At 31.8% G+C, this 14,963-nt stretch overlaps 1 protein-coding gene and 1 pseudogene across 1 annotated transcript; one reads left to right on the forward strand and one right to left on the reverse strand.

Annotated features, from left to right (window-relative positions):
* Positions 1-3,277: 3,277 nt before the first annotated feature.
* Positions 3,278-3,908, reverse strand: LOC140860773 (uncharacterized). The gene is made up of 2 exons (XM_073263782.1): positions 3,626-3,908; positions 3,278-3,540 (listed from the first exon to the last, which is right to left on the reverse strand). Exons 1-2 carry the CDS (start codon positions 3,906-3,908, stop codon positions 3,278-3,280), a joined length of 546 nt encoding a protein of 181 aa, XP_073119883.1.
* Positions 3,909-5,909: 2,001 nt separating this feature from the next.
* LOC140860774 (uncharacterized) lies at positions 5,910-7,562 on the forward strand (annotated as a pseudogene).
* Positions 7,563-14,963: the final 7,401 nt, after the last annotated feature.

Consider the following 14,963-nt stretch of genomic DNA (forward strand, 5'->3'; position numbering starts at 1 on the left):
GCAAGAAGTTGTTTGTGACCCAGGCAGGAAAGTAGTCTGTGGGGATCGGGCAGTTTTCGATATCCCACCATATCGATATCTTGGCCGACTTCTCTTCCTCTCTTGCCAATGGTCGGTTGTTCCTTAGCGGTCGAATGAAATTAGCACACATTTTGAAGATATATGATCGGCGGCAGTACCAAATGAAAAAAGATGGAGAAGAAAGAAATACCCGAAACTAAAACAAGTGTTCGGGAAGATTGCATTAAAAACACGGAGGCAGGCAGCCAATTATATCGATTTTGAAGATCCGGTTTATTTATTTAATTATTTTAATGTCATGTATTTTAAGTTTAATAATAATAATGATTTTATTTATAATCATTTCATTATTTTATGTCGTAAATTTAAACTTTTATTTAAATTAATTTAATAATATAACAGCATATTTATTTGCTTAAAACAATCAAATTTTAATTAGTTAATGTGTAATATAAAATTAAAAGCTATAAAAAAAATTATACATACCATGTAAATATTTTTAAATTTATTGTATAAATTTCTTGAAGTAGTATTTTGTAAAATTTAATTACTAATTTAAATTAATTTATTGTTTAAATCATTATCATTATAGAAATTAATTAAATATATAATTAATTTATTGATATTTAATTAAGTTAATAAATATGATGTGGAATAAATTATTATTTATAGATGAATTTTATATTTGAATTAGAAATTATATTATTTTGAAGTTAGTGTTGCGTTAAAACAACGTAAATGGATTGAAGATGACCTAACAAATGAATTATAACATATATGTTTTCTGATTTTATTTTTACATTATATTTTTGTATATTAATGAAATAATTCATTAATATTTTTCCCAATGGTTTCTTTAAAATCATCCAATATTACAATCTAAACCAAATTAGATTAGATTAAACTGTAATATTATATAATAGTACACAAAATTAATTCATGTACCGTCGTACCGCGTACGTCAATTACCTTTTGCAGCTTTTGACCTTTCCCATGCCATGTACGTTTCTTTAATTGAGTCCAAGTACTTTATTTTAGCAAGTAGGGCAAATATTTTTCAGGGTAAAGGAATCATACCATGTATACAATTATTTTGGTACACGCCATCTGTGTGATTTGTAAAAATACACAACAAATCATGAAGTAACAAAATTTTAATATAAAAGTTATTAAATTTTTTAATTTAAATGATAAGAAATAAAAATTAAATATAAAATTAAATACAATTATACTATCATAAAACCACTTAGTAAAATACAATTATATAATTTATAATATAGTAAAACAATTGATCAGAAACGGATATTGGAAAAAAAAATTGTATTTTGTATTATTGCGATTGCCTGATAAATTAATGTGAGATGGGAAGATATGATGAGTTTGTTTTAATTTTTGGTGTATGAAAGGAATAATAAATTTTTTAAGATTGATTTTGAGTTAAAAATAAAAATAAAAATGAGTCTATAACCACCGTATTAATTGTTATGATTTTTTTTAAAAAAAAAAATTCTTTGAGCTAATTTGGATGCAGAAATTGTAATATAAAAAAAGGATTAAAAAACTTTTGGTTTTTTTAAGTTTTTTTTTTAAAAAAAAATAATCGATTTCGACGATAAATATTTTTATTTTTACTTTTATTTTTAATTTAATTAGAAGCAAAAGCTAAAAATAGAAGAAGTTATATATTCTAAAATACATATTTATAATATTTTTCAAAAGCACGTATTTTTTTAAAAAAATTAATAATTAAAGTGCATCTCCTGATTAATGATGATCCAACCAAAAAGGCTCAATATGTTTTAATGTTTAAATAATCATATCACCAATAAGGCAATAACACATAACCCAACACATTTTTTTTCGTCACATTTCAGGTTAAACTCAATTTGACCCCAAATCTTAAAACTTCAAACTCTAACTTGATGTTTTTCGTTTCGGATTGATGAGTTGAGTTAATAAAAAAATGACCATATGTTTTAAAAATATTATATTTTCTTATTTTTAAATTAATAAATAGAAATTTATTTTTCCCAAATATAATATCATGTTATTTTATAAAATAATTCATTTAAATTACAAATTTTTAGGATATATAAATAAAACACTACATTTGGCTTTTAAAAAAAAATACTACATTTAAATTTCAGTTTTCACTTTACGGAACATACATATATATCATGTCACTGTAATTAAAAGTGTAATCATTTCTTGAAACGCCAGTTATATTATATCGTATAGAAGTCAAATGTTGTCCCGTATAAACAAAGTCATTAATTATTCTATTTCTATTTATAATGGTTTTCTTTTTAGGAATTCTTTTTGTAATTGCTTTTCCCATCTTAACAATATTGAATTGAAATTTGAACATGCGTTATCTATAAATTTTTGTTGAGAATTTTTTTACCATTGTAAAATACGAGATTTTGATTTTCGACAAATTTCAGTTCCACAATACTTGACTTAATTGAGATAATGTTAAGACGAGAAAAAGTTAAAACCACGCACAAACAAATTTGCACTAATTAACAATAACAATTGATCAAACTACACGAGAGTCTTGAAAAAAATACTGGATGCTCCAACGAAACAAATTCAATATTTTTGAATGTTTTTTTAAGGCTAGCTTAAATCGTGTAGTTTGACAATATAATTAATAAAAATGATTATTCTACATATGTCAAGAGGCACTAATTGTTATTATTATGGTTGCTAATGAATTTTTTTAAAAAAATAATACATTTAAAGTTACAATTATTTTAGGATAAATAAAACACTACATTTAAATTTTATTTCACTTTTGCGGAACATACGGGCGGGGACAGTTAACAAGCTTGATAATCAAGTAAGAAAGCCCCAACCACCAAGAGCTGATTCTCAGCGTATATACGTATTATGTCATTAATTATTCTATTTTTTTTATAATGGTTTTCTTTTTAGGAATTCTTTTTGTAATTGCGTTTCCCATCTTAATTATCATTATAGAATTGATATTAAAATATGCATTATCTATTAATTTTTGTTGAGAAATTTACCCATTGTAAATATTTTTTGTAAAATTTTAATTTTTTCCCCAAAGATTACTTTGCTAAAATATGAGACTTAATATATATCTAACTAATTCGACATAATGTTTAAGACCACACAAATAAGTTAACTTGCACTAACAATAACAACTTATCAAACTACACGATTTAAGCTAGCTAGAGCCTTAAAAAAAAGAATTACATCAAAGTTTGCTGTTGATCGAACAAGCAAACTAATCTGGAATGGGCTCGGGAGGCTCTCCATTCAACAAATTCCTCCATTGCCATATGATATCAATGGCAATGGGAGGATCCACGATGGGTGTAGTCCTTTGATATGCCAACATGCTATTGTATCCATAAGAATTCAAATCTGCTAAGGAATTCCAAACACCGTAATCTCCAGATATCAATAATATATTTGCTGGAGGCCGATTACCGTGAGTCCAAAACCACATATCAACTATCAATATATAACTGGCTGCATCGTCCGAATCTGATGAAATATATAGCACACATCGTATTAATACATCACTGATTAATCGAAACAAAAACAAAAAAAGGAAAAAAAAAATGCATACCATTAACAGGTGCATGAATAATATTCAACCCGGCTCGGTTTAACTGAGATATAACATCACGGTTGATTCGAACGACGTCTCCAAATACATTGATGGAGAGTTCTCCGTCGAAGTCCGATCCTCTCAGAGCCTCTGTGAAGTTGTGTACGATCGTCGTCGCATCGTAGTTTGGGGGGATCGGACAGCTATCGATATCCCACCAGATTGAGATCTTGGCCAGCTTCTCTTCCTCCCTTGCCAATGGCCGGTTGTTTCTTACCGGTCGAATGAAATTAGCACACATTTTTGCAGATGAACGGCGACAGTACCAAACAAATCACAAAGATGGATGGAAAAGAAATTGAACCCGAAACTAAAACATGGTGTTGTTGGGGTTTAAATCAAGAATTAATTATATTGATGCTGAAGAGCATGCAGTACGAAATAAAGGAAGATCATGCACGTACGTCAGAGGTTCTTGTAATTAATATATTGCAGCCCATTGTTTTGCATGGTTATCATTTTCTAGTATAAAAACTTTATGAATACAGCTCGCGTGCAATAAATTAAAGCTGAGGGACTTTCATTAAATGGAAATGGGATGCTCCAGGCCTCAAGCAGTACTCCAGCTGCCCATTCCAATACACGAAAGCAAGTATTTTACCACTTTTATGTAAACTTCACATTCCAAGTCCTGCTGAAAATATATGGCCGCAAACGTACGTATACGCATTGGGGTGATCAGTCTATGCCAATTGCCACAAATAATTAATTAATAATAAATTTTTTGATAATTATAAGTTCGCACGAATTTCTTGTTGCAAAACAAAACATATGAAGTCTATCGGTGTTTTTTGGTATTCGCATGAAAATTTTATACAAAGTCGTGGTAGTAGAACTCCCGGTATAGTATATTTCTTCCCATATATATTTACAAAACTACCAAGATAACTCAATATGTGTGTACGTGCACGTGTATATATAATTGCCTAGCTAGAAGATAAATAACTGCATGTTAATTAGTACGTAGTAGGAAAAAAAAATTAAAAGTAACATAAATTAGAAATCAATGATTTTCTCCTTGTTAATGATATCAATGTTAATAATTTATTATTGGTTAAAAAATGTTAATAATTTATTCAGCATGCGTATTTAATAAAAATAACTGAAGTGACCCACATGTAATAACACTACTGAACTAATGGAAACTCAATGCATCCACAACACCAGCTCTCAACCCTGTTTCGACCCACTGATATTGTCCAACCTGAGACATGTTTCGTCGAATAGGGTATCCATTAAGTAAAACACTGGACGTCAGTGACTAAGGTCAATACGATAGGCGCGAGTATACAAATTACCTATTATATATGATGCATGCACTAGTAGAATTTTCAGCTTTTACTTCGCCACTATTTACTTCGTCAATTAATAATTACGAATTAATATGTAACAATACACTTCAGTAATTAGACTGCCGAAGTAAAAACACACATTTTACTTCGGATTTTAAAAAACCCGGGCTTCACTAATAATTTTGTGTCATATTTTACTTCGGCATATTATATTTGATGAAGTATAAAGGTTAAAAAATAAAAATATAATGATACTTGCTGAAGTAAATAGATGAACAGATCCTATCTCCCATTCGCCTTTTAACTTTCTTATATATTTTCTATCGTACGTACAGTGAAAAAAACCCATCGCCATCGATCTTATTTCTTCTTCAACCCTACGGCCGCCGCTTTGCATCTCCAGCCATCCACCACCGCTAGGAACTGCTCGTCAATGCCGTAATTGGAAAGCCCAAGGTCTGAATCCTAGCAGCACTGACCGGTTCCTCCAGGTTTGATGTCCATAGCCAGATATCTATTTCTTGTTTTTCATTTTCTGTATTTCTCGCTAGTACCCGAGCAGCCACAATATTTGGCTCGTATCTCTTTCATCCGGAGACGAAATTTCAAACGGTTTGACGGTTTTCTTCCTTACATCAGTAGCTTCGTTTTGGGCTATGAATCACTGTTTTTTATGCTTATTAGTGCCGACACCGAGCCTTTTTGCGAGCTGTTTCCTTCACGTTGTTTCACCTGCGTTTTTTCGATGATTCCAGCTTTGATTTTGGTGTTTCAGACCATCTTTAGTCTGTATTCGAAGTATAAGACAACTTCCAGTGGAGCCCCACCATTTTCCAAATTTTCAGATGTTGTCTGCATCGCATCGAAGATTTATCTGATCTCGGTGCCGGAAACAATGAGTTATTCTGCTCTCAAATACTAATGCTTTCTGCTTCTTGTTTACCTTAGTTATGGCAGCAGAGCTAGTTCGTGCATCAAAATTTGAAACCGAAGGTGAGCCAAAGAAACTAAGGTAACTATTTTCGTGAACCTACAATTATATCATTCAAATTTCCATAAAATCCATTCTGTTTTGTTACTTTTGGTAATGTCATTTTTGTTACTTGTTCTTAGGTTCTACTACTACACAGCTGGCTCTGGGGGTGCTGGCCCGACTATATTATCCACAAGCTTTTTACTTCTGGGAGAGGAATTTCTTGCATACAACAAAGGTTGATGATCAAATATTCTTGTTTTCACCATTTATGAATTTAAATATTTAACTGATTTTAGTAATTTAATTGACAAGATAGAAGGTCAAATTAAAACCTTATAGCGGGATGCTTAACATTAATTTTGGACTTGGAATTGGAAAGAAGGATGTTTTTCTCTTGTAAGTTTCTGGAAAATCATTTTATTCTGGATTTTGAAAAAGCTTATTCAGGAAATTACTATCCTGTTATTGTATTAGAATGCATGTTATTTTATTATTTTTATACTAAATTCTACCAAGAAGCGACAATCATTAGTCAGTTAAAAGAATATATTCTTTCAGAAATTTGCCTGAGGGCAGGAGCATTCACGAGGTCTTTGGAGTTCCAACTGTTAGCACTCGGTTTGGAACTTCACCTTTCTTCTGGAATTGGGGAATGGGAGCAATGACAGATTTTCTTCCACCTGTATGTTTATCAAATTCTGAAAATTGAGATTTTACATGGATTCATTTAAAATTATATTTCGGCAGTCATGATAAGTTTGCTTCCCAAATGGTATATGATATTATTCAACTTAAAATAGTTTTTTGTGTGTAATGTTATTGATGATGTAAGATTATCTAAATTGAATGCATTTATTGAAGATTTGTATAATCTGCAGGAATTCCTGAGAGACAAAAGTAAAGTCCAGCAATTAGTTCAACTATTTGACCCTTTAGTGAGGGCAGTAGATGGATTTGCTGGAGAGAAGGTGTCGATGCGAGTACGCTTACTTTTTTAGTATATCTCATGTTGTTTCAATTTTGCTCCATATGATCGTTTTGACATATTTCCCCTTTCAATATTAACAGGTTTTTGGAGTGCTCCGAGGGATACCACAGAATCGGGATATTCAGCCACAAGAAACTATCTGTGTAATTATTTTTTATTATTTGTTCAAACCATGCAAACGATTATAATTATTATTTTTAATTGTATCTTTGTGATTTCAGGTCAGTGGGATTTTCAACAGCTGCTTTTGTCCTAGCCATTCTTGAGGGAAGCACTCGCCCCGGAGTTTGGTTTCCAGAAGAGGTACACTCTAGTACCAGGGATAGAAATTGAATTTGGAAGGAGGGGGATGGGGCAAAAACTTGCATTTTTTCGAAATTATGTGTAAACTTTACTTGATCAAAGCTTCTTCCTCTGTTTCTAGCCTGAAGGGATCGCAGTTGAGGCAAGGAAAACTCTTCTTAATCGTGCTGCACAAGGGACCATCAAGTTCGTGATGAATTAGTAGGAATTTTTTCTAGCAGTCTTGAACTTTCGTCGCACGTTTCTAACTTGTTTAATTCTGTAGTGTCGTTTCACAGGGCTCCATGGATGGTCGAAACAGATCCTAAAGAGCTTGGTTTTGGAATTTTCGACTGATCTCCTATGTAACTTATGTAACCATGTCCAGTTTTGCTGCGCAGATGTAGAGGTAAATTTAGTGTTTGGTCCTAAAGAGCTTTGGTTTCTAGATGTTATTTGTGGTGTAGCTCTTTGATTACTCGAAATGCATTTTTTAAAAAAAATTTATTTATGGTGTGGCTTTTGGAATCCTTGAATGATTTTATGTAAAATGTCATTTCCTTTTACTTCTTATATTTTGTCCCTTCTTGTTTCTTGGAATGATTGAGTTCTTGAATTTGCGTTTTTCTTAGGTGCTTGGTCATGGAAAAAAAAGGTCTGAGATATTGGATGCTCCAAAAAGCGATCCACAATGTGTCCTTGGAAACATTTGGCAACTCATTTTCTCTGCTCAGCGGATTAACCTCGTGCTCCGCCGCACGTTGAGGCAGCCAAGTCTTATCTCGTATATATCTTGTTGATTTGATAATATTAATGGGTTTGGTTTTAGGTTCTTATAATTGAGCTTTTCCTACTTTCTGGTACCTATTCTTTCTCTTATCTTCTTAATGATGGATGGAATTTTTGAATTTGGACAGAATCATGCTTGTCCGTATGAGAAATCTGTGTTTGATGTTTTGCTGTATTTTATTTCTCCTGATAGAAACGATGATCTGGCCGTGGAGTTGCATTCCAATGTTACTGCTGAATCTTGATCACTCTCTGTTTTCCTTTTCTTTATCTACTTCATTGCTTTTTTTTCCTTAAATTTTATGAATTTATTAAGTAATTTATGTTGTTATGGTCATGATGTGATTATTATTGGAGTTTCAGACTGCTTTGGATGTTTAAACTAAAATATGTAAATATTTACATATAATCCGTACTAATGATTTAAGGTTCTTTCTATTGGTTTTGTTACAGCTCTTACAAGATTTTCCTAGATATATTGTGTCACTTGAGACTTGTAGAACAGGTACTTGTTGAAGTTATGGTTGAACCAATCTCGGATATTGACTTCATTTCCAGTTATGATTTTGAAATTGTTTTACGCTTCCGTGACAGTATTTCAAATATCTTCTTATTGTGTGTAGTCACAGATAACTATTTCGGAAACAGATCAATAAAATATGAAAACTTGATTTGAAGCCAATGTTATCCAATCAAAATGAGAGAAAACCTGAATTATTTTTTTATACAGAGTGATTATTGATCTTTGGCGATCATAGCATGTCACTTATAAATTTTTTCAAAATATTAAAACCAAATAGAAATGAAACGGATAAAGTATTTCCACACAGAGAATCATACATATAATAGATTATACTTTATTCCGGGAAAAGGGAATTTATTACTAGTTTAGCTGATGATAATGGCTATGGATGAGCTATTACAAAATCTCTTGTAGCCGCAGGTGCTGAAATTTATTGGTACATGGGTGTCTATATGTATATGAGATTTATGTTTCAATATTCAAGTGTTAATTGAACTTTTTTGGCATGTTCTATATTCTTGATGACAATATCTTCTTTCAGGCTCTAACCCGTGTATGCGTGGATTTTCTTATATCCATCATTTATAATTTTAATATTTCTCTTTATTAATGTGTGGTTTAATGGTTTGGAATTGATGCTATAGGTTTCCAGATGGTTGTTTGATGGAAATTACAAAATTTTACCCATTAGATGCAGTTTATGACTGTCCCAAGGATGTTCCTAAAGATGTAATGAGAAGGTTTTTTTTTTTTTTTTTGGCAATATTCCCATTATGAAACTCTACATTAAATTAGTTGTTCCTTGATTATGAAGTTCAGAACAAATAATCAGTATGCAAGATCTTCAAATTGGACAGTAAAGGTATTTTGTAATAGAATCCTTTGTTTACTTCTCTTAACTTTTTTTCGCAAGTGCACCAAAAGCTAGTTCTTGTTCTTCTTTCACACAAACTTGAGCAGAGTTTTAATGGGAATGAGAATTATGTATATGGCATGCTTTAGGGTTCCTCTCTCGATCTCCATTCTCGATCTCCACTTTGAGGCCAGATCCCATCGGTCCAGCGCAACTTCGGAGAGGTCGACTGTGTCAGGAAAAGGTTTATGGTCCTCTTGCAAAGGATTGTATTGGTTTTTGTTGGAAATCTGTGGAGTATACCTCAGCATCGATTTCCAGATTTTGAAACAAAATGGTATTGAAGACACCGGTTATGGATATCGTCATGTCGCTGCAATTTCTCATACCACAGGAACAAGATGGGGGCACGGGGTCAGGCAGCAGAAATAAACCTCTTTCGAATGAGCAGTTTTCATAATGGGGAAGAGTTTTCTCCCTAGGTATATATCATAACAATTTTGTGCTAATATTCAACTTATCTTGCATTTTGACAGCTTATTTTGTTTTTGTCGTGATGTTCAAACAGGTGAGGAAGCAGTATACGATCACAAAACAAAGGGAACAATGGACGGAAGAGGAGCATAAAAAGTTTCTTGAGGCACAGGATATTCATGGATTGGGTGCCTATGCTTATGTTATACCATCAGGATGACTTAGTGGTGTTTGCTTGTATCTTATTTTCGTGTGCTTAGTAATCCTTATCGGTTGGTCTATTTCAGTTATTGGGAGGAACTGGCAGGCCTCCTCCCCTGTACATTGTTTTTCTTGTTATGAAAAAAATAACCAAATGCAATTAGAAACTTACTTGGAGCATGCATGAATGTGGTGGTCTATTGCATGTGTATGTATGTGTACATATATGCATATACTGAATCATATTCAAAGCAGACTGAGAATAATTTGTGGGCTCTTGGTGAATTGTTTTGATCATGATTTCTTAACCTTTTTTCACGCTCTTTCTTTCTGTTAGAATAAATCTTGGCTTGGATCGTTAATAAATACGGTGATCGGAAATTTAAAGCTTTCAATTTCAAACATTCACATCAAATACGAGGATCTTGAGAGGTATGCAGGTTTTTATACCGGATTCATCCTTACTTTCTTCCCCCTTTCTCTGCTTCTTTCTCCCCTGATCTCTGAATGTAACCCAAAGCAACCATTTCATAGTGCCACTGTTTACCAGTAATCCAGGTCATCCATTCGCAGCTGGTGTAACCTTGGATAAACTTTTAGCGATAACAGTGGATGATAATGGGAAGGAGACTTTTATAACTTGAGGTGCATTGGAGCAAATCCAAAAGGTTCATGTCCCTTGAAATCTTAATCGAGAAGAAACAGAATTGTGTTTCTTCAACTGTTCCTATCAAATAATCAATTCCTTATGTTTGTGGTTTTACTGTGTTTGGTTATTATTTACCTGTGCAACTTGATCCACGCAATGTATTCTATTAATTCGGAAATTTTAGTGTTATATTATATTTGAGAACTTTAGTGTTATAGTGTTATATTATATTTGAGAACTTTACTCATTTGCTTACCTAATTCAGTTTTTTTTTTCTAAACTTATTGCTGAAATATTTTTTTATTTCATTATAGGGTAATATAAAACAAAGTGGTTCGGTTGAATGCAGATTTTGTGTGATGAAGTATATGAAAGATATAGTTGAATGTGAAAATCTACATTTGGATAAAATGGTGAGTTTCCTTTTCATTTTATGATTTGGTTTACAGGAAAATCTGTTTCCATCCTTTTTTGCTACTTAGTTGCTCATAAATGAATCTGAAGTTGGCATCTGTTTTGAAGTTGGCATTTATGGTAGGCTCTGTTTTGAAATTGGCATTTTTGGCATTCTTCTTTCCAAAATTTTTGTCTTAGCACTGTTAGTGGTGAAAGGGTTTTATAATTATTTTTTAAACAACTCTTTTTCAGAGATATTGACATATTGTACTTGCTCGCTGGTTTATATCATATTTTCTCGTACGAAAAAGGTCATTATTCCATGCTGATAAATGTTGGAATCAAAATTGTCTGAGATTACTTGCGACTGCTCTATGATGTATGGATTATTGTTTCTAGTTTGGATTGGGTCAATGGTATTTCGTGCGACTGTTCTATGTTCTGGGCATTTGATTCTGCACTTATTGGCTATTTCTCTATCTCTCACCACCTGTCCATTCGTTCTCGCATTCTCTGCCTCCCTACTTCTGCAAATTTAGCACTCATTTCCAAACCAAAAATGTAATATGAAAAAGGAATAAGATTGCAAGAATTTCAATAATTGGTGCTGCAAATGGTCGAGGCAAGGCTTGTGATGCTATAGACCCACAAATACTTTTATTTAATTTTTCTTTAGATCTATTATGTTGAAGCTTCAAGCTTTTCATTAGCTAGCTGTTGGAATTATTTGTGAAATGACAAATATATATGTATCCTTGATAGAGTACTGTGTTTTCAATTTAGTAATGTTTTAATTTAATCATCTGTTGCAATGACAACCTGTGATCAGTACCTGCATATGTCGTTACCCTTATTTGTGAACTGGCAAATATGAATCCTCGATCTTAAATTTTATTCTAATGTATTTTATTTTTTTTACATTTCAGTATTCAGGAACCATCAGGAACCAATATTACGACCAAGCTCAATTTGACGAAATTAGAAGTGAATGGAGCGAATTCGTCTACTCCTATGTAGGTTCATAAATTGGTCATATGCACGTTGGGATGCATAATACTTTTATTGATGGATATACTTTTGGATGGATAATTTATCAATCTTTTGTAAAATTACTCGTGGATGCATTATTTTTTATTGATGGATGTACTTTTGGATGGATAATTTATCAATCTAATTAGTGTATTTTACGTTTCAGATATATATATATATATATATTAATGGTGTTATTGTATCTAATTAAAATTGTTTAATGTTGATTTAGTGATACATATATTTTTACTTCATCAATCAATGTAAAAGCCGAAGCCATATGTACTTTATTACTTCGTCAATTAATGAAACTGCTGCAGTAAGGGCATGTTTTTACTTCGCCAAGTTACATAACATTTGAAGTTAAATAGAGCATTTACTTCATCACTCAATGTAAATACCGAAGTCATATATGTTCTATTACTTCGTCGTTTAATGAATCAACGGAAGTCATATATGTTCTATTACTTCGTCACTTAAGAAAACTGCCGAAGTAAAATACGCGCATTTAATTCGTCAGTCAACGTAAATGGCGAAGTTATAAATGTTATATTACTTCGTCACATAATGTAAATGCTGAAGTAAAAGGCATGCTTTTACTTCAGAACCGGTCCAATATTAAGCGAAGTAAAATGGTACCCTATTACTTCGGTAATTTCATGCCTAATACTTCGGTTATTAAGCGAAGTAAAATGGTACCTATTACTTCACGTGCATCTACTTCGGTACTTATCTATCTACGACTTCAGTTAATATGCGAAGTAAAAGGCATAAATTCTACTAGTGATGTGAATGACTGGGTACTGTTTAACATGATATCTGCTCAGTCTGGGCACCAATGAGTATGTGTATAAGTACCATCTGGTGTCAACTCCCCAGGGCACCTCCACAGTTTCTGAACCACCGTAGCGTCAGTCCTCGTCATTACGACGTCTACCAGTATCAGACAATATATCAAGGAATGTAGGGTTGAGTGACCCTAATACTAAGGCTATCTGGAAGTAGAAAATTCATTTTTCCATCTGCAATATCATGTTATATATTTTTCTGAAATGAGATATTTAAATTACAAATTTTACGGGTAATAAAACACTACATTAACGTCTATTACGTGTAGCTCATCTAACACCAAGGCCCTAATATGAGACGAGGTCTCGAGTTCGAGACCCAATTGCGACAATCCTCTCCCTCAACTTAAAAAAAAGAAAAAGAAAAAAAGCACTATATTAACGTTTTTAATTTTTAATATTAATTTAAATAAAAATAATATTTTTATTGTTCAACTTCACAGAACATACATATAATTTGGGATGTTAGACATTTGGCAAATCTGGGTTTTTTTATTTTTCTAAAGAAAAATTATTATAAGTAAATTCAAATATCCATCAATTCTTGAAAAAAAGTCGAAAAAAAATAATAAAAAATCAGATGACTAATGAACCTCTGTTACTTAGCGTTGCTCAAATAAATTTTGTAAGGTGTATCACTTAATTGAGTCACCTATGAAATGTTACTTTAATTTTTTTCTCCCTCCTGGAAGTCGAGATCATGAAACCTTCCATTTAAACTTGCACTCACACTCACGTATAATCATCATAAAAGAATATTTCTCTTGTGAAACGATTTCGGCTCATATTTTATCTTATAAAATTGACACGTGATATGATTTGCATGGGAATTTTTGTGAATCTTGTCACAAAATTTTTGTTATAACATTAAACTTTCTTTATAATTTTTAAAAGATTATATATATTTTTTATGTGCATGCACAGGAGTTTTCAGGATTTACTTATGCCCAATAGAGGGATTATTTGATTGTGTGTAGGGTATGTTGACAAGGAAAACTGAGAAAAAATAATGTTGGGGAATACGTCGGATGAATGAATTATATTTCATCACTACATCTTTGAGATTACATGCTTTAATTAATACAATCAAATCGTTTCCTCATAATACAATTTATGATTCCATATATATTGTTTCTTGTACGTAATAGTTTTTACCTTTAGCAGTTTCCTTTTAAGTTGTATAAACATCTCCAATCCAACACAAAATTGGTGTTGTTGATTATAATTGCATATTTATTTGCTTAAAATAAACAAATTTTAATTAGTTAATATGCTATATAAAAATGAAAGCTTTAAAAAATTTATACATACGGTGTAATTTTTAAATTTATTATATAAATTTCTTAAAGTAATATTTTTTGAAATTTAATTACTAATTTAAATTAATTAAATGTTTCAATCTTTATCATTATAGAAATTAATTAAATATATATCTAATTTATTGATATTTAATTGAGTTAATAAATATTTTGTGGAATAAATTATTAGTTGTATAAATAAAAATATATAAAATATTCTGATAATATTTTTTTAGTGTAAAGTTAAGTATTGAAGGGTTGGAGATAGAGATGTCAAACGGCCCAATTCATGGCGGGGCGGGGCGGCCCACAAAAAACCCACTTTTAGGCGGGCCGACCCACCATCCTGGCGGGCTGAAAATCCTCAACCCAACTCAACCCAAGGTGAGTTGCGGGTTAGGCGGGCCGGCCCACGGGTTGAATCACGACAAATAAAAATAAATAAAAAGTATTATAATTAATTATAAATATTATTTCATAAATAAATATTAATAGAAACATATTAATAAAAAAATTAATTATTGATTTCATGTGTGTAAATTTTATATAAAATAATTAATACAAAAAAAAAATCATAATTTTTATTAAAAAATACATATATAACAATAAAAATAAATTATTAATTCTTCAGGCCCGCGGGTAGGAATGCCAATGGGTCAGGTCTAAACCCGGCCCCCCATTGAACCCGGCACGGCGGG

The sequence above is a fragment of the Henckelia pumila genome, chromosome 4, assembly GCF_033568475.1.
Source record: "Henckelia pumila isolate YLH828 chromosome 4, ASM3356847v2, whole genome shotgun sequence".
In the NCBI taxonomy this organism is placed as follows: domain Eukaryota; kingdom Viridiplantae; phylum Streptophyta; class Magnoliopsida; order Lamiales; family Gesneriaceae; genus Henckelia; species Henckelia pumila.